We start from the raw sequence: 19,841 nt of genomic DNA on the forward strand, positions 1-19,841 counted from the left end.
AGCCGCTGGCAGACATTCTCACTCAAACACTAGACAACATCAAACAATTATGACAGTGACATGATAGCATAGGTAGCCCGTGATATTTAACCTTTTGGCTGTGGAATAACTTCCTCTTCTATATTGGCTTTGACCCTAGCAACTTTTGGCTTAACCTGTTTTAATACAAAAGACTTACGTCAATAGCATTAAAAATAAATCACAAAATCTCGAAATTAAACATCCAATTCATCACACTTGAGTTGCATTTCTATAGGGAATTCAAAATAGCTATGTAACGTTTACCATACAGATTTTACTACCACCTTTAGGACATGACACATTACCATGCAGGTAAGTATGTTTTTTTTGGTACATATTATTAATGCCATTTAAAAAAAAGGGTATTTCAGGGTTAGTTGATATTTGTTTTAGGGTTAAGGGGAGGGTGCAGGTACAGGTAGGTGAGTTTTTTTTAGAGTTCAGCTGTGTGTAGTAATAAAGTGATGTAACTTTTTGTAGGGTTCTAGGGCTGGTAGAAGTAAGGGGTAAGGGGTTTTAGGGTGGAGGGGTGGGTACAGCTAAAGGGGGCAAGATTTATCTATGGTACAGGGGCGGGTAGAGGTAAAAGGAGGTAAGGATTTTTTTGGGGTTAAAGGACGGCTAGAGGAAAAGGAGGTAAGGTATTTTTATGGTTCAAGGGCAGATAGACTCAGAAGGGAAAGAGGATTTTAGGGTTCATGGACCGGCAGATGTAAAGAGGTAAGTGGTGTTTAGGGTTCAGGGGAGGGTAGAGGTAAAGGTAAAGATAAAGGAGTAAGGGTTTTTACTGTTCAGGGAGAGGTAAACAGATATAAGGGGTTTCAGGGATCAGGGCAGGTAGCGGTAAAGGGACGTATGTTTTTTGTTCTCAGGTAAAAAAAATTATATATAATATACATATATCGGAGCCTTTTTCAGAGGGACACAGGGCATGCAGGGGCTACTGGGCCCAGCCGTGGAGGTTGAGGCCTTGTTCTTTTATTGAGACATACATCTTTCCTGTGTGGCTGTCCTGTGTGAAGTACTCTATTTATATCCCATGTAGGGTCAAGTAAAGGTCCTCTCCCACCAACAGCAACATGTCAGTGATCCCTTTCAGCCTCTCTCCCATCTTTCACAGACCTTCCCCCTGAAGGCCCATTGGGAGGTACCAGGATGCCACTATCAACCATTCTCTGTTCCACCTGCCTTCCAACGCTGCCCAACAATCCAAGGGGTCCACCCATGTTTTCACCACCAGGAAGGGCAGTGTTCTATGGGCAAGTATTCCCATCACTGTAGATCCTGCTGAGTAGCCCATATGAACCATGGTTTTATAGTGGCCCCTCCCTAAGGACCCACAGTTGTTGACTGACAGATGTGTTTCCTGGAGAAGTATACGTTCCGGGGAAGGGCGGGCAAATTTGAGCAACACCCCTTTTTCAATTTATTCCCGAAGCCATTTACATTCCAGGACCTGATCTTAAGGAAGATGCCCTCCTTTAGTGTTTGAGATGCATTCTGGAGTACAATTGAGGATTGTCTTGGGCCCCTTCCCAGTTTAATGATCAGTCCATTCTGTCACAGTCATTCCCCCATCCCCACTCTACCCTCCCTCCCTATCAGCTCATGTTGGGAGCTAAAAACTACCGGCCTCCTGAATGCCTGAGGTGCCTGTCGCCTTCCCCAACTTACATTGTGCAATATCAACTAAATTTACAGCTCCACAGTACAGTCTCACAAGGGATAGTAAATGTTGGCATATTATAGGACAGCCAGTTGGCATAACAGTCAGGGCTGCATCACCTTCTCAGCGACTGTGCCGAACCCACTAGTTGCAACATCCTTCCTTTTCTTCATACAAACGCATATGTGGTGATAGTGGTGACCCTGGGGACACAACTCCTTTTGAGTCCACCCCAGAGGCGGATTTGCACAAATCCAATTTCCAAGAGTCACTGTCTACTGCCTCCCTATGATTTTGCAAGCTCAGTGATTCACCTCACTGCAGTTCCGCCACCACCTTGTCCCTTTATGTCTGCGCCTCAACCTGGGAGGAAGTTGCTTTAGGAGATCAGTGTGGTCTGTTCTGGGATCGCTGTGGGAAACAACCATTACAACACAGTCATTACATTGCACCACCTTTACAACGCAGCTGTTACAACACAACTGCCTTTACATTGCATGCCGTTACAATGCATGCCATTACCAGGCTTGTCACTACAACGCATGCCTTTACAACGCATACCATTACAACGCATGCCATTACAACACATTATAAGGTAAGTAATGGGGATTTTTTAATTTCAGGGTGGTTATGGGTTTTGAGGTACAGGGTGATAGTAATTTTTACCCCTACACTATCCAACACTTACCCTACTATTGCACTCACTGGAATGGGAATAGTGAATTTTACCACTACACTATCCAACACTTACCCCACTGTTGCCCCAAAATTATTATGCGTTGTAATGGTATGCGTTGTAATGATAGTTGAGATATAAAAACTGAGTTGTAAAGGCATGGGTTGTAAATGTTTGCATTGTAATATCATATATTCGATCGCTGTGTGTGCCATTGACTGGGCCGGTCATTGTCCCATGACTCAGGTTTTGGATGGCCCCTAAGCTCCAACTAATCCCACACATCGGATGCTGTTACGAAGAAGTGGGCCTCTGAGTTTTTTGTGATGAGAAGATGCGCTGGAAAGAGCAAGGCATATTTGATGCGTTTCACTTTGACGTCGCACTGTGATAGTATAACCTGGGCAAATACTAACTGGACTCCCTCCCATTTGCCAGGGCCCATGAGAGCTGGCATGCTGTCAAATAATATGTACATCTCCAAAGTTCAGCAGACTTGCGATTGTAGGTCTGGGGTGCGCCCCTGGTGCAGCGGGCCATTCCAGGTCCCTGTGTGCTCATTCCACGGTGTAGAGGTTAGAGACCTTCCCCTCCAGCACCGTCAATGTCAACCATAACTCAGTGCAGGGGCGCTCCTCATTTTCAGGCACCCCCACCAGGCGGATGTTGTTGCATTGGGATCAACTTTCTGTCTCCTCTAGTCTTGCTGCGAGAGAGTCCACCACCATCTGTAGGTTATGCAGCATAGCCTTAGGGTCCATGGCTGTCGGCCTCAGTTGTGCAAACTTGGATTCTGCAGCGGCCATTCTGTTATGTTAAGTTAAAAATACCTGTAGAGCGCACGTTAACCAAAACGGTTTCTTGGCGCTGAGGGACGGTAGGAGAGAGAGGCACAGCAAGGAACTAGATTAGATCACTATCCAACAGTTTCTTATGGACTGCACACAGTAGGCAAACATCGACAACTAGCACTTCTATCTTTATCTACAGGATGTCTTGATGTCTAGGTTGGGCGCTAGTATCTTGGTCATGTAAGCCTTCAAGTCTGGCATGGCCCCCTTTGTGCAGTGGCCATCTGACTGGACCACCCTCCAATCCTCCCTTGGCTGCAGAGCTTATTGCAGACCATCTCGATGCCATGGATGACTACAAGTCTCTAGCTCGACCCCACTCCCTCCTTCCCTTCATATCCCTGCTGGTGTGGGGCCCAGAGATGTGGAAGATGGCACAAGTTGTCCTACCGCCTCAATGTCCAATCGACGGGGATCATATGGAGGAGGACTCCTGTGGTACTTCTGCAGGCAGAAGGTGTCCTGGGGGAGCCTCCCCTGCTCTCAACCCCTTGCTTAGGTGCGTCAATAGATCCTTGCATTTGCAAAGTACCCCCTTGCACTGCTACTCACCCCTCTTGCGGGGGGATAGGTGATGCTCCCCACTGAGGCTTGCATCCCTCAATCCATGTGGGAGGCAGCTTCCAGTCTCAATTACAGCAGCCTTCCACCCTCAATAGGGCCTGCTCCTACACTTCTGCTCCTGCCCTGTCTGCATCCAATTCTATGTGGGACGGGGGAGGCTTCACTCTACAGAAGCCCCTCACTCCTCTTAAGCCCATGGCACACTCCACATGGGCATCAGGTCAGCAGCCAGTCCCGGCGGGCTGGGTCTCTTCCTGTTTTGCAGTCTGTTTCCACCTAGAGCAGCAATGTGTGTTCTCAGGCCTGAGCATGAGCAGCCAATATCTATGGCCCTCAGCCTGCTGCGCCTACTGCGCTCTGGTCTATAACAGCTCCAACATCCGCCAGGAGGCAATTCCCCTCTCAGTCATTTGTGGGGCCCAGAAAGGCCTTCTCCGCCCCTAAAACCACCACCACCTCTCGCACCTCTGCTCAGGCAGCACTGGCACCCACCATTACTGTTGCTGTCTTCCACTGCATCGATCCCTGCCTCTGCCACCATCCCGCCACCAACCATCCACTAGGAGCTGCCACCCCAGTCTGCATCTTGGGCAACCACTCTCCAGCCAGTGGGAGCCACAAGACACAGGGGAGGTACAGGATAATCTCACCAGTGGAGCCTGGAAACTGTGAGTTGCCTCACCCCATCCGCTTTATCTTGTATGGGTTCATTGAGAGGACTCTCTAAACCTTCTCTCACCAAACTCAAGGGACGTAATACAGGATGTCCAAAGAGCAGTTCAAAATGACTGTAACCTATTCCTTTTCGAGGAACCTCTTTGTATGCAAACAGGAGGCATAGCAGGAGTATATCCCACCTCCTTCTGCGTTTTTCTGATAAACCCCAAATCATGCTTTTCATGGTGTTAATGAATTTTTTTACAAGACCATTATTTTGGGGATTGCAGAGGGAAGTGAATTTGTAAGTCACTCTATACTCATATGCGTGATTAAGACAAATGCTCTCTAGTGTTCCAAAGAGGAGGGTCTGGAAGCGGTCATGGACAGGTAACTGGGGCTGGAGCCTGGTCTACGGGTTTGGGGTAGTTTTCAGGGGTGGTTGGGGATTAGGGTGTGCAAGGATTTTTTCTGGGGTGGGGGGTTCTTGGTGGGTTTCAGGGTTGGGGTTCATGGTAGTTTTCAGGGGTGGGGGGGTTCAGGGTAGTTTTTAGGGCTCTGGGTCTGGGTAGGTTCTAGGGATTGGGGGGGTCATTTTTTAGGGCTCAGGGGGAGGTTGGGTTAATTTTAGGGCTTATGGAAGGGCGGGGTAGCATTTAGGTGTGAAGGACGGGATGTTTTTAGGGCTGAGGGAGGGGGTTGGTTTACAGAAGAGAGAGGGGGTAGTCTTACGACTCAGGGCGGAGGTCAGGTGGTCAAGTCTCAATCACGGAAATGTGTTTACCATACATGCTTTGACAACGCATAAATCGTTGTAAAGGCATGCGTAGTAAAGGCATATTAGTGGTAAGGACTTGTGTTGTACAGACTGTGTAGAACCAGCGTGCATGGTAAGTGCATGTGTGGTTGCATCACACAGCCCTGGCTGATGCAGGGGCAGTAAGTTTACTAAGGGGAATGGCTTAAGGATATCTGGTGGCATGTTCCACTACCACCAAGATGAACCTATTTTCAGAGGCAGTAAGTGGGTGAAAGGGATCAACAGTGTCAATCCCCATCCTCTCAAAGGGAGTCCATACCACAGGTAGTGGTATAAGGTGAGCGTTTGTCTTATTACCTATATTGCCACTGGTTTGGCTTGTAACACAGGAGCAACAATACTCCTTCACCTTTTCTGACATCTGAGGCCAGTTGAAATGTTTGACCAGCCTTTCCCAGGTCTTGTTGTGGCCCAGATGTCCAACTAAGGGAATGTTATGGGCCAGGTTAAGGAGGAACTGTTGGGGACCACAACTCTCCAGGTTGCCCCTCGTTTGGGGTCCTTTGCCTCACTGTAGAGGATTCCCTTATCAAAGTACACTTTATGGGTTTCAGTGAGACCTTTGGACTTTAGTAAGTGAGCTTGGCAGACATTCTGCCCTTCCTCTTGGGTAAACTTTTGAGGCTACAAAGTCCCTTGAGGCCTTTTGTGCTCTAGTGGAGACATATATCTGCTCAGGGAGACCTAGCATTGCTGCATGACTCTTTCTCTCTACCTCTACCAAATAGATATTTTGAGGTCATTGCATAGCTGGCACTTTCGTGGTCTGTTTTCTACTGTTGGTTATCGTTATTGGTTATTGTGCTGTTCCATTTTTACAGCTGACTTTCCCATTGTTGTTTCCCTCCGTCCCCCCCTCCCCTTTTGCCTTCTGTGTCCTCCGTTCCTGTTGCTTCGCCCGCTGTAATGCCCCATCGCCGTCCCGCTCCCAGCTGCTCCTCCCTCCCTTCTCTTAAGGAGATCGCTGCTGGAAGCCAGGGATGACCTCCGGCCCTGCTCCAGGGACCGGATCGCTCCCTTGATGCCCACAGCACCCTGTGAGCCCTCTCCCGCCCGCTGCTGCCGCTCCTAGGGTTCAAGACCCCTGTGCCTCGTTCCACGCCTGTGTGGTCTGTTTTCTACTGTTGGTTATTGTTATTGGTTATTGTGCTGTTCCATTTTTACCGCTGATTTCCCGTTATTGTTTTCCTTCGGCCCCCCTCCCTCCCCCCTTTGCCTTCTGTGTCCTCCGTTCCCGCCGCTTCGCCTGCGGCCATGCCCCCTCGCCGCCCCGCTCCCAGCTGCTCCTCCCTCCATCCTCTCCTTTATGTCGACCGTTGCCCATACGTGCAGCGAACGCGCCGATTGCGTGCCGAATGCGCGCCATAGGCAAGGCTGTCTGTGCCTGGACCGCGCCCAGCGCCAGCACCCCTGGACCCTGAGGCCGCCGAAACACCACACTGCACTACGACTACAGCACCCTCCACGCGCTCAACGTCGGACCAGATCACTCCTGCCACCTGGCCACCCCAAAGAACACCCACGGGCTCTTCTCCTGCCGGAACTGCAGCTTCACCAGCATCCAGCAGCCAAACCATCAACCAGAGAACCCAACCACCTCCGATGCATCCTCCTCGACACCTGCTCCGCTCGAAAGCACGCCATCGAACTCTGGGACCTCCTAGACTCAACCTTCCCGGACGTCGCCTTCCTGTCGGAGATCTGGCTGAATGCCACCTCGGCACCGAACATCACCATAGCCATCCCTGAGGGCTACAAGATCCCCCGCAGAGACTGCACCAAAGGAGTGGGAGGGGGAATGACCATCATCCACAAGGACACCCTCAGAGTCTCGACCAACACCGACGACACGCTCACCACCGTCTAGCACATGCACTTCCAGATCCACACCGACCCCAACCCCACCCTCAGAGGAACACTCATCTACAGACCACCCGGACCACGACCACAGTTCAGCGACACCATCGCCGACCTCATTAGCACCCACGCCCTCGGCTCCACGGACTACATCCTCCTCGGGGACCTGAACGTCCACCTCGAGAACAACAACGACACCAACAGCACCGCCCTCACCAACCTTGGACTCAAACAGCTCGTGACGACACCCACCCACGCCGGTGGACACACACTGGACCACATCTTCTCCGTCTCCTTCAACCACACTACCGAACTCCACTGGACCAACCACAGATGCGTCCACTACACCTTCAGGAAACCTACCACACACCACCGCACCCAACAGTTGCCACGCTGCCGCTGGGGCAAGGTCACCGTGGACCAACTGACCACCACCCTCGCCCTTAGTCCACCCGATGACCCCACCGACCCCGACGCCACCACCATCAACCTCAACAAATGGATCAACTACTGTGCCAACACCCTCGCCCCACTCAACCCATCACACCAACAAGAAAGCTGCATGGTTCACCGAAGACCTCCGGACCTCCAAACACATCTGTCGGAAGCTGGAGAAGAGATGGCTGCGCGAACCAACTCCAGACAACCACACAGCCCACAAAAACGCCACCCAAAGACACCTCCAACTCAACAGGCCCGCTAAGAGGACAGCCTTCAAGAACCGCCTATCAACAACGCACACAACTCCAATGAGCTCTTCAGCATCGTGAAAGAACTCTACAACCCCAGCTCCAACACCAACAACATCTCACCTTCACAAGACCTGTGCGATTCACTGGCCACCTTCTTCCACCACAAGATCACCGACATCCATGACAGCTTCAACTCAGACACCTCCACATCCACTACCGACACCAGCCCCGCGACCTCCACCAGCACCAGTCGCCTGACCGCCTGGTCCAACGTCAGCGATGAAGACACCATCAAGACCATGAATTCCATCCACTCCGGTTCCCCATCGGACCCATGCCCCCATCACATCTTCAACAAAGCTGGCACAGTCATCGCACCCCATCTCCGGAAAACCATCAACACCTCCTTCGAGACAGCCACCTTCCCGGAGAGCTGGAAACACGCCGAGATCAACGCCCTACTGAAGAAACCCAAGGCAGACCCCAAGCACCTAAAGAACTTCCGGCCAATCTCCCTGCTCCCCTTCCCGGCGAACGTCACAGAGAAGATTATCAACAGACAGCTGACCTGCTACCTCGAATACAACAGCATCCTGGACCCATCCCAGTCCGGCTTTTGCAGCAACAACAGCAACGAGACCGCCCTCATCGCCGCCACCGATGACGTCAGGATCCTGATGGACAAAGGAGAAACAGCCGCCCTCATCCTTCTGGACCTATCAGCAGCCTTCAACACAGTCTGCCACCGCATCCTAACAGCACGCCTCCACAATGCCGGAATCCAAGACATGGCCCTGGCATGGACCACATTCTTTCTCTCCAGCAGAACTCAGAGCGTCCGCCTCCCACCCTTCCGCTCCAAGACCACCAAGATCATCTGCGGTGTCCCACAGGGATCCTCCTTCAGCCCGACGCTGTTCAATATCTACATGGCACCGCTCGCCCACGTCGCACAACGACATAACCTCAACATCATCTCTCAGCTCCCAGCTGAACATATCTCTCACCGAAGACCCCCACACCACCAAAGACAATCTCCACAGAGGAATGAAGGCCGTCGTCGAGTGAATGAAGGAGAGCAAACTGAAACTGAACTCAGACAAGATGGAGGTCCTCATCCTCGGCTCCACCCGCTCAGCCTGGGACGACTCCTGGTGGCCCACTGTGCTAGGAACACCCCCAGAACCCACCGAACACGCACGCAACCTGGGGATCATCCTCAACTCCGTCCTCTCCATGACCAAGCAAGTCAACACCGTCTCCGCGTCCTGCTTCAACACCCTCCGAATGCTCCGCAGAATCTTCAAATGGATCCCCTCTGACACAAGAAAGATCTTCACCCACGCCCTCGTCACCAGCAGACTGGACAACGCGAACGCCCTCTACGCAGGAACAACAACCAAGCTCCTGATATGGCTCCAAAACATCCAGAACGCCGCAGCCTGACTGATCCTCGACGTTCCACGACGCAGCCACATCACCCCCCACCTGAGAGACCTGCACTGGCTCCCCGTCGACAAGAGGATCACCTTCAAGACCCTCACCCACGCACACAAGGCCCTCCACAACATCGGACCAGCATACCTCAACGACCGACTCAGCTTCTACACCCCCACCCGCAGCCTCCGCTCGGCCCGCCATGCCCTCGGCACAGTTCCTCGCATCTGGAAAACCACCGCCGGTGGCAAATCATTCTCCTACCTTGCCGCCAAGACCTGGAACACTCTCCCTACCGACCTACGACAGACCCAGGACCTGCCAACCTTTAGAAGACTTCTCAAGGCCTGGCTCTTCGATCAGTAGCAGCCCCCACCCCCCAGCACCTTGAGACCTGCACGGGTATACAATGCGCTTTACAAATGTTTTGTTATGTTATATTATGTTATGTTATGTATGTATGTGTGTTCTTATATAGCGCTCGATGTTACCCTTGGGCATCCCGGCGCTTGCCTTGGGAACCCGTCCTGGTTTTTCCCTGTGAGATCATCCGTGCTGGGCATCCCCAAGGTGAATGCCAGACATCCCGCCGCGGGGGGCCGTTGTGGAGATTAAGCAAGCTTGTTGCCCAGAGCTGCATAGTGTGAACTGGTGCTTAGAGTGGGCACCGAAGCGAGAATTATCGAGTCCGTGGACAATTGGATTCAGGACCCTGCCGCGTCGGGAATCGAACCCTGGTCCCGGGTCTGACCTCAGCTTCAGGGTATGCCTCCTCTAACCAGTGAGCCACACTTCTCCTTATGTCGTGTAGTTCCTATAGTATCCATGCAGGACCTGCACGATTGGATAACATAAACTGTGGGATTGGTGGCAGACTGATTCCGTACACCCCCACAGAGAAATGTTAGCCTGTTTGCATTTATACTAGCTCACAGTGCCACTAGTGTTTCCTTTTATCGGGGAAAGATTAGTTTCTGGCAACCTTAGAACATGACAACCCTGATTCCTCAAGATTGTGGAAACAATGTTCTACTTTTTGCTCAGTCACTTGTGCTCTTTTAGTTTATCTCCGAGATACACAGAATAAATAGTCTGGGCGTTTCAATAAGGGTTTATTGAACAGTTGTTATTCTTGTGTAAAATATATGTGCTGCGACAACCATTAGACATTAGCAGAGATATATGATTAGCAGTACAGTGAACATAAAAGGATAGTACAGTTCTATCGTCTTGCAATAAGCACAAATAAATACATGAATATAAAATGCTTGATAAAAGTGTACATACCCCTACCATGCCTATCTAGATGTACCTAAGTGTACCTAGCATGTGGGTAGGTGTGAAGCCAAGAATCCCTCTGGGATTTAGTTGAACCCCTTTATCTGAAGTTTGAGAATGTAGGAGCCCTTCTTGGTCTCGAATTGGGCACCATGTTTAGACCGCTGTCAGCTGGAGAGTCTGCATGCAGGAGCCTCAGCATCTCTAGTCAGTGTGTCGGCCTGTAAGTTTCGGTTCCCTCCAACTAACACTAGCAAGAGGTGCTATATTTATACAGTAAGTATCTAGGGCTCATTTGTCCCTTGTTGCTTGTATTAGCCATTGTTGAATTTGAGGATGACGTATGGTATGAACCGTGTACGTAGATATGGGGAGGAAGGCTGTGTAGCCCCAGCCTGATTTCTAGGAACTCTTATGAATATTCATTCATACTGTGAGTCTATTGATGTAGTTATAGGACTCTATTGTTTAGGAGAAACCCTCCTTTCGCACCCAGGACTAGAACTAGGTAAAAGGTTCAATCCTAAAAAGACTCATTACAGTGTAGTGTAGGGGAGGTAATGTAGGTGAAGGGGTATGATGTTACCCGGGCCTATATTAGGGTACCTATATGAAACATAACAGCACTCTACAGGGAAGTCACAGTACACAGCTACTATTTAGGGCTAGTAACCCATCGCCACTCACAGTCTACCACAGCTAGGGGATGTGACTTTGTAACATTGTCAGAGTTTACTATCTGGTGTGCGCCATCAGGTATGATCTACTCTGGGGAACCCAGTTTGATGATAACTATGGTAATGTTGGCACCTATATCCCTCAGGGTCCTTGACTTCAACTCAATTGATTCTTGACCACGGTCTGTATTTTTCCATACTGGCAAGCTAGTGGGCCAAAGGTTCAATTTCCTCTCCACCCTAGGAGACTAAAGAGGCTTTAGTGTAACCCTTGCAATTCCCAGAGACAACTTCTACCCCCATTCCTACACTGGCAATACCTTTGGGATGGTCACCAGTGGGTGACCTCTTGGTGCACACAGTATCTCCCCTTTTGTGCCTTGGCTACTTACAGTCATAGCACATCACAACTTTTGTAGGGTGAAAGTTATTTCCCAGGTGAATGGGATGTGGCTCTGGGCTCTGCCTCTTTAGGCTTGACCCTATCTTTCCCCAGAAGGGGGGCCTGTCCCCTTTTTTTGTGATCGCCACCTTGGAACTTTGGACTTTGTGGGCACCTAGTGCTTACCCATTCATCAGCTATCTTTCACAGCTCTTTAGGGCTAGATAACTTAGAAAGTAACAGATGCTGGTAAAACACTATGATGAGCAAAACGCACTAGAGAGTTCCAGAGATATAGATTTAAAAAAAAACTTAAATCTCAGCTTTTTAATCACAAGTGCGAACAAGTATTGGTAATTGTAAAGTTTGGACATTAGGAAAGTTTGAAAGAGTTGTGTTTGGCTACTCCTGCCTGGACCGGGAGACCAATTATGAAAGGGAGAAGGTCATGGGGGCCAGTAAGGAATATTTAGACAGTTACTTAGTCACCAAAGCAGTCTCAAGTCCAGTTCCACATTTTACAATGGATGCCCCTGTAACACTACTGGGCAAGCTCCAAAGGGTACAGAATCTGGCGGCCAAACTCGCTCTGTCCCGCCCCTACTACAGCTCGGCTACAGCAGCACTACAGGAACTCCACTGGCTGCCGATTCACCTTCGCGTCCGCTACAAAGCCGCATGCATAGTGTTCAGAGCTATTCATGGCTTGGGACCTATCCCGCTGCGGAGAATGTTTGCTTGGTATCTTCCAGCTCGAGCCTTACGCTCCTCGTCATCCAAGCTGTTAGTAGTCCCGCGTTTCCAGAGAGTGAGGATGGGTGGCCGATCGTTCAGAGTAGCGGCGGCCAAACTCTGGAACTCTCTGCCACTATCCCTTAGGAGCCTTGAGGCTCTTCCAGCCTTTAGAAAGGCGTTGAAAACCCACCTCTTCCCGAGGATAGGCTAATTGCTGAAGTTGTTGTTAGATCAGGGTTCAAAGCGCCAGGATGCCCTTGGTGGTGACAGGCTGCGCTCTATAAGTATACCACAATACACAATACAATACAATACAATAAAACCTCAATGCACTTCAATGGAGTGTTCCCTGTGCTGAGGCTAGAGGATGCTGAAAGATGATCTGGATGCTGTGCGGTCGATGGGGGTCTCCTTGGGATTATTCCTCAGTTCACATGAAAGATGGGGAAACTTTAGCCACAGAGGCTGGTGTCCCTAGCAGTCCTCGTTGGGCCAGCAGAAGTCCAGCAGTCACTGGGCTTCTGGTTTCCAGTCACAGCAGGTCCACTGGCTTCTTTTGTTGAGGGCTAGTGTCCTTCTTTGGTGACCAGTCCTCACTCTGGTGACTTTCCTGGATCTGGCAAACTAGGGAGAAACTTTTGAGTCCTGAAGGGAGGTCTTCTTGACTGCACATCGGCAATTAGCTGCGATTCCTTGCAGTTGGCTACTGACTAGCCAGGATGGGCACCTTTAACTTTTATGACCCTGGTGTTGGAACAGGGGGTCAGCCAACTGACCCTTAATGTCACCTTTTCATCTGGGGCTCTGGAGGAACTTTTCCAAAAACCACAGGCCTCACTAACCCAAGGAGCAGCAGGTGTAGTCTCCAGTAATTTGTGCAGCCTCTCTTGCCAGCTCTAGGAGTTAACAGGGCAGTCTTTATTCAGTCCTTTCTCCAGGCCAGATGCGATACAAGGTGCAGCCTGCCTGGGGTGCCATATTTTTGTGCCAAGAAGGTGCCCTAGGGTGATGATAGGGTTAGTAGTCAATGGGCTACCAGGATCCCTTCTGCCTTGTGACTTTGGGCTATGTGTGAAATCTAACAATCCCATAGTGCACTATTCCGCCCACTCACAAGATGTCTGAACCCTTCCTAGTTTGTGAGTTGCTTGGTAAGCGCCCCCAGAGGAGTTCCTATCTGGAGGCTACTTGCCCAGGAAAGAACCGTTTGGCTGCTGGTTTTCCTACCCTTTTCCTGCTGCCAACCCATCTTCCTGAGCAAAGGGGCAGCCCTTCTCAAGTGTGATCGTCATGTGCCCACTAAGGTGACTTCTCTTTTGAAGCTCGCCTTTTAGGCCAACACCCAGTGTGGCTTCATGCAAAGGGGGGGTAACACTCTGTGGCAGGCCTCTATTCTTCCTAAGTCTGGAAGTTGTTCACACCTCTTCCTAGGAGGGCAGATAACTGTCTGGTGGCCTGCAACTGCAAAAGGCCACCGGAAAAACTGGGTAACAGAATTGCAACTTAACAAAAACTGTCTTTTCTTTAAAGTGACATTAAATTTGACTTGGACATCAAGTCAGTTTTAATGCCACAATTAATTCGATACCTTGAAGTACCACTCTGTACTAGCTAATGTGGCTACTAGCTTTTCCACATGAAAATGACAATTTGAAGTTTTACAGATCGGACATATTAAAGTACATATCCCACTTAATAATATGCTGTTCCCTACCTTAGGGCTCGTTTGGGGAGACATATATATTGATAATGGAAGTGGGGTTTTGTCATTGGTTTAAATGGTAAAGTCGAACTAGCAGTTTAAAACTGCTCTTCCAGGCTGCAGTGGCAGTCTGGGAGCCATTTTGTACTTTATCACATGTAGAGTGGGTGGCACAATGCATGCTGCAGCCCTGGTTGGGTGTTCTAACTCACATGCCCTCTGTATGCTTGGTACCATATGCTATGGACTTATAAGTAAGTCAGCTAATGCTGATTGGGGACAGCCAATTCAACATAAATTTTGTAAGGGGGTAGAACATTGGCACTTAGGTCTGGGTAGCAGGCCGCAGTGCACTCTGAGTCGAAAAACCTGCAGCATTAGTCCAAAACTTTGGGGGTGATAAGGCAAAAGGAGGCAATTCCTTACAATTACCAATCTAGACATTATGCAAATGTATTATTTTATCAAATCGTTCCGAGTTAATATGGTTGTTCTTTTTTTAATAATATGCAGTCTGTGGACCGTGATATTCAAACGTAACAGTGGGCAAAGGGGCCATGTGTTTCTCTATAAGATTTACCAAAAGTAGAAATGTAGCCTATATGCATTCCATACATAAAGTAATCCTTCCTGCTACATTTTCCATTGTTTACAAAGCCAATAGGGCTAATCTTGTTACGATCAACAACATTTGGGCATGAAACATGTAAACAGCGTTTGTGAATGGCAGTGTTCACTTGTGTTGGCACATTAAAGCCAGACCCATGAACTTTGCTAGTGCTTGTTGCTATTGTGCTTGGCTTTAAGCCAAGAGGCAGAAATCAGCTGCTCACCAAATGCTCTTTCCCGTCTCTCTTTCCTCCAGGTGCTGTACAAGATCTTTGAAAACTTCAGTAAAATGCCTGAAATTCTAATTGTGGACATATTGGCTGGAGTAGGGAAGTTTTTCGTGGTCGGCCTGGGTGGTATATTTGTTGGTCTTGTGTTTGGACTCGTTGCTGCCTTGACCACCCGCTTTACCAAGAACATCCGAGTCATTGAGCCCCTGTTCGTGTTCCTGTACAGTTACCTATCCTACCTCACTGCAGAGATGTTCCACCTCTCTGGCATTGTCGCGTAAGTATTTTCTAAATTGTGTATCACACATTTATGTTTTTTTATTTCAGCACTAACATTGAGTGAAAACGCATCACAAAGGAAGTGGACGCTAGTCTTCAACCTGAAGAGAATAGAATGCTGTGGTGAACACCTTACATTTGTAAAACCCTTGAAAAGTCAAATTAAAAGAAAAATCACACAAAACAGACTGCACAATTACGCATAAATAAACGCAGATGTTATTCCGCGTGAATTCAGGCGCGCAAAAGATTAGGAGCACAATGGAAGTGAGCTGCAGAGCGCTCCATGAAACAGATGGAATCTGACTCATACGTTTGTTGAAAGATCATTGAATGCAAGTTGATAAGAGAACTGCCTTTCACTTCGCTGGAATGCTCCAGATGAGACTAGATGAGAAGACCAGCAGTTCAGCTTGGGTTGTTTGAATAGATAGCCTGTGCTGTTATTTTTGGGAAGACTCTAATCAGGAGCCCTCAAAGTATACGCAGACATGAAGCATTCTCCTACAGCAACTGCTGAAGTGTCAGATATGTCAGTTCCTGTCTGGTTTGACTGGCATTGCCCTTTAAACAATGGACCTGAACTCCCTGTCTGGCTGAGCTTGCCAACTGACTAAATAAGGGTTCTTACCGTATGTGGCACATTGTTAGCTAACGTTAAAGGCAACCAAGTGAATTCGCGTAATAACTCACTGTCCACAACTTCTTGGGTAACAAGAAAGGCCACTTTATTAAGACAGGTGCAAAAAATAACTAATCAAAAACATCGTGCAATTCATTATTTAATAAACCAAAATTCTCCAACTTATCTTAGCAATCCTTATGAAAGATGAACCCCCACCAAGTTAACCCAAACAAACACAGAAGAACTGACTCTTGTTGATACCCCCCTTCTTTCCTTTTACTGCCCTTTGAGGATGGACCAACCCACTCCAGGCTGCCCACCCCCCAGAAAAAAACGCCTACCGACTAAAAATGGGAACCTAAACCTGTCTTAGCGTGGCAACCCTGAGAGACAGCTTCAGCAGTACCCAAAGCATAGCGAAAACGACTACCATACAGGGCCTGAAAAAATGAAAAAGGAAAAAAGAAGAGGGAAGGGTGGGTGGGACAAAAAACAACCTACGACACCCGCCTCCTGCCAGCACAGTACCTTACACGCCCTTACCACTCCTATTTATGCCTTTCTCCCTCACGCTCAATTAGCTAAACCCCCCTCCCGCACCTGTGGCCACTGTCCTCATGCGAACAAACCTAGGGGAGAGACCGGCTCCCGCTCGGCTGCCCCTGGGTCCCTCCTTCCCGCGGGATTACATTTTTAGTAATGCAAATCCATATCAGTGGCACCATTTTTAAAAAGCATTTGCCATGCAATAGGTCTCGCATTTGTGAGAGTTAGGGCTATTGGCGTTGTAAAGGATAATGTTTTTCACCCATGTGTTTTGATTTGTAGTAGAGTGGCTGTATGTGGTGTGGATTGGAATGGGCTGGATAGGAATTCTTAGTTGTGCAATTGTGTGGTGTGGTATGGAGTGGATTTGTGTAGAGGAATTATGTGGTAGGATGTGTCGTAGAATTATGTGGTTAATAGTTATGTGGTATTGTGTATAGTGGAATTTGTATTTGCAGCACGTGCACCACAGAAAACAAAAATGATGGTTTTGGCCATGGCAATTTAATGGACATCACATTTAGTAACATTGAGGTACCCAAAGCTTGGGAGAGTAATATTTAGGAGATCATCTCAAGACATTATACATGACACTCCTGATTACAAAGTGAGAGGGAAGTACTGGCACTCAGTCACCAAATTAAGTGCATACAGTCATGCCAAACAGATCACCAAACTAAGCACTTGCTGCAAAAGCCCTGCAGCACCTGCATGCCACAAGAGCCAGAGGAACGCAATGGCAAGTCAACTATCAGTAATTCAAAAACTATACTTATTAGCGTTACCATGAATCGAAGGCATAACAGCTAAGAAGGCTATTGTGGTATCGTGTTATGTGTTGTGCGCGTGTGTGTCTCGTGTGGATGGTGCGTGTATGTATATGCAGGCGCGTGTGTGTATGTTCTCGTGTGGAATGCGTGGAATGTATGTCGGGGAGAATGCTGTGGGAGGGAGTCGGTTACTGGAAGGGAAGGCGGAGGATGTGCTTTCATGTCGCTGTATTGCCTTCTACATTTATGTCATTAAAGAAGTCTTGAAGAACCCTATCTGCCTACGAGATTGCTTCCTTACAATACATGGCGACGAGCGGGATACGGCAGCAGCGACATTGATTTTCTTTAAAAAAAAAAAATAAAATTCTTCTTCGTTTCCGTTGGAGTATTCAACGCTTACTTGCAACCAATTTCAACTTCAATAGAAGAAATGTCCATTAACTGTGAGTAACAATTTATATAACTGTGCAGGAAACTGGTATACTGAGGAAAAGTTACCTTATTGCAACAAGCCTCGGCAACGCATGGTGCATCTTTTAAATTGCCTCGTCAATCAGTCTGCGCGTGCGGATCATCACTGTGAACCTCCTGACTTCCCGTAGCTGATGCCATCGCGTAGCCAATCGTCATCACCACGTGATATTGTCATCACGTATACGTGTAACCATTTTGGATGTATCGTAGCAACGCGGCAAATTTACACAACAACAGAGGAGCACTTCACCGCGTACGCGTCCAGATTAACGCGTTCAATTTCTGATTAATATTTCAAATGGACACAAATTACTACGTTATCAGCAAATTCAACGCTAACCATACCAGTTGACCTACGTTGTTGGTAACACTCATATGACTCATTTTAACATCGTTTTTCAATTTTTAAATTACTAGTACTATCTTATGTACAATTTTAACACTACAAATTCAACATTATATTAACTTTGGTGAACTTTTTGTACAAGAAAAAGTCATATTTGCTTGGACTTTGGTGAACTTTTTGCACAAGTATTTACAGAGGAATTTATTTTTATTATTATTTATTTTCATTTTTTTTCTCTCAAGTGTTAAATTAGTAATTGTAATGTCTTCAATTCATCCACCTCCATTTTTTTTGGCGGAGTCTGGTGAACCTCCTATTGCATGGGATTTATGGATTGATATGTTTGAGGCTTATGTTGAAGTGTTAGCTGAAGAAGAATCTTCTGAAGATAGGAAGGTATCATTACTTAAACATAGGTTAGGTGCTGTAGGTTTAAGGGAGTTCAAAAATTTACCGAAAATTGAAAATGCTGGTGATATGGGTGCTTATCAATGTGCTGTCAAACAAATGCAGGAAAGGTTTGGAAGGAAAATTAATGTAGTGATGGAAAGGTTTAAGTTTTATTCAAGAGCTCAAAAAAGTGATGAGTCAATTGATCAGTTTGTTTCAGCTTTAAGGGGTTTAGCAGTCACCTGTGAATTTGAAACTATCACGTACGATCAAGTTTTGCGAGACCAGATCCTTATGAAGACCAAATCTAAAAAAATTCAGGAGAAATTATGGTCATCTGGGAGTACTTCATTGAAAAATGCTATTGAAGTTGCCAGAGGTGTAGAAATTTCTGACCAATGCATTCGTGAGGTTAGAAATTAAAAAAATGATATTGATTCTACATCAATCAATGCAGTGAATAAGGTTGATAATTATAAACCCAAGACTGATAGTAAGATGACTAGTTGTTCATCTTATTCTAATAAAAAGGGAAATGAAAAAACTTATGAGAAAACTAATGAACTAAAAAAGTTTGCGTGTTTTAGATGTGGGTCTTCGACTCATCTAGCAAACTATAAGTGGTGTCCGGCTCTCGACAAAATATGCACTAATTGTAAAAAAAAGGGACATTTTACTAGAGTTTGTCGGAATTTTAAAGCTAAAGTTAATTATTTACAAAATGATGAGCAAGATGACATTAATTGTGTCCATGCTAATAATCAAGATGATGCTTTCCACGTTGTAGGCGATGTATGTAGTATACAGGACGAATCTGTTAAAGGGACAAATAAGGTAAAAAAACTACCATCATGCCTTGTCAATATTGATGGTTTGGAAGTAAAGGTCATGGTAGATTCTTGTGCATGGTACACCATTATGGGCATGGATTTGTTTAAATCCCTTTGGCCTACCAGACCATTATTAGGTCCTGATGTACGTCCTGGTAGTTACACTGGGCATAAAATACCTTTAGAAGGGTTCATAATTGCTAAAATAACCTTTGGCTGTAATTCGTGCCAGGGTAAAATTTATGTGGCCGACAAAGGTGCGACTATTTTGGGATGGCCACACATTTTTGATTTGGGCATGAAAATCGACCCCAGACGGGAATGTCCTGTGTACTCTATTCAAGATGAATGCGTTGAGAATAATGCTTACTCAAACCTACAAGAAAAATTTCCTGATGTATTTTCGAATGGGATCGGCAAAATGGTTGGGTTCAAGCACAAAATAATATTAAGAGAAGGTGCATGTCCTATTCGACAAAAACTTAGGAATGTTCCCATCAGCTATAGAGAGAAATTAGGTGAGATACTTAAGAAACTGTGTAGTGATGGTATTGTCGAACCTGTTGAAAGCTCAGATTGGGTTTCGCCAGTCGTGATTTCGCTTAAATCTAATGGCGATTTACGACTGTGTGTGGACCTAAGGTGTTTAAATGAAGCTATCTGGGTGGACACATTTCCTCTTCCTAATCTGCAGGAACTTACATCTTCTGTTGGTGGCTCATCT

The 19,841-nt window shown here is 47.4% G+C and overlaps 1 protein-coding gene across 1 annotated transcript in view; it reads left to right on the forward strand.

The window, feature by feature from the left end:
- Window positions 1-19,841, forward strand: part of LOC147718779 (sodium/hydrogen exchanger 2-like) — a 537,314-nt gene that overhangs the window by 26,960 nt on the left and 490,513 nt on the right. The window contains exon 2 of the mRNA XM_086918760.1: window positions 14,881-15,131. Coding sequence (XP_086774886.1) covers window positions 14,881-15,131 — 251 coding nt within the window. The remainder of the gene's footprint in view (window positions 1-14,880; window positions 15,132-19,841) is intronic.

The sequence above is a fragment of the Lissotriton vulgaris genome, chromosome 4_1, assembly GCF_964263255.1.
Source record: "Lissotriton vulgaris chromosome 4_1, aLisVul1.2, whole genome shotgun sequence".
NCBI classification, from domain to species: Eukaryota; Metazoa; Chordata; class Amphibia; order Caudata; family Salamandridae; genus Lissotriton; species Lissotriton vulgaris.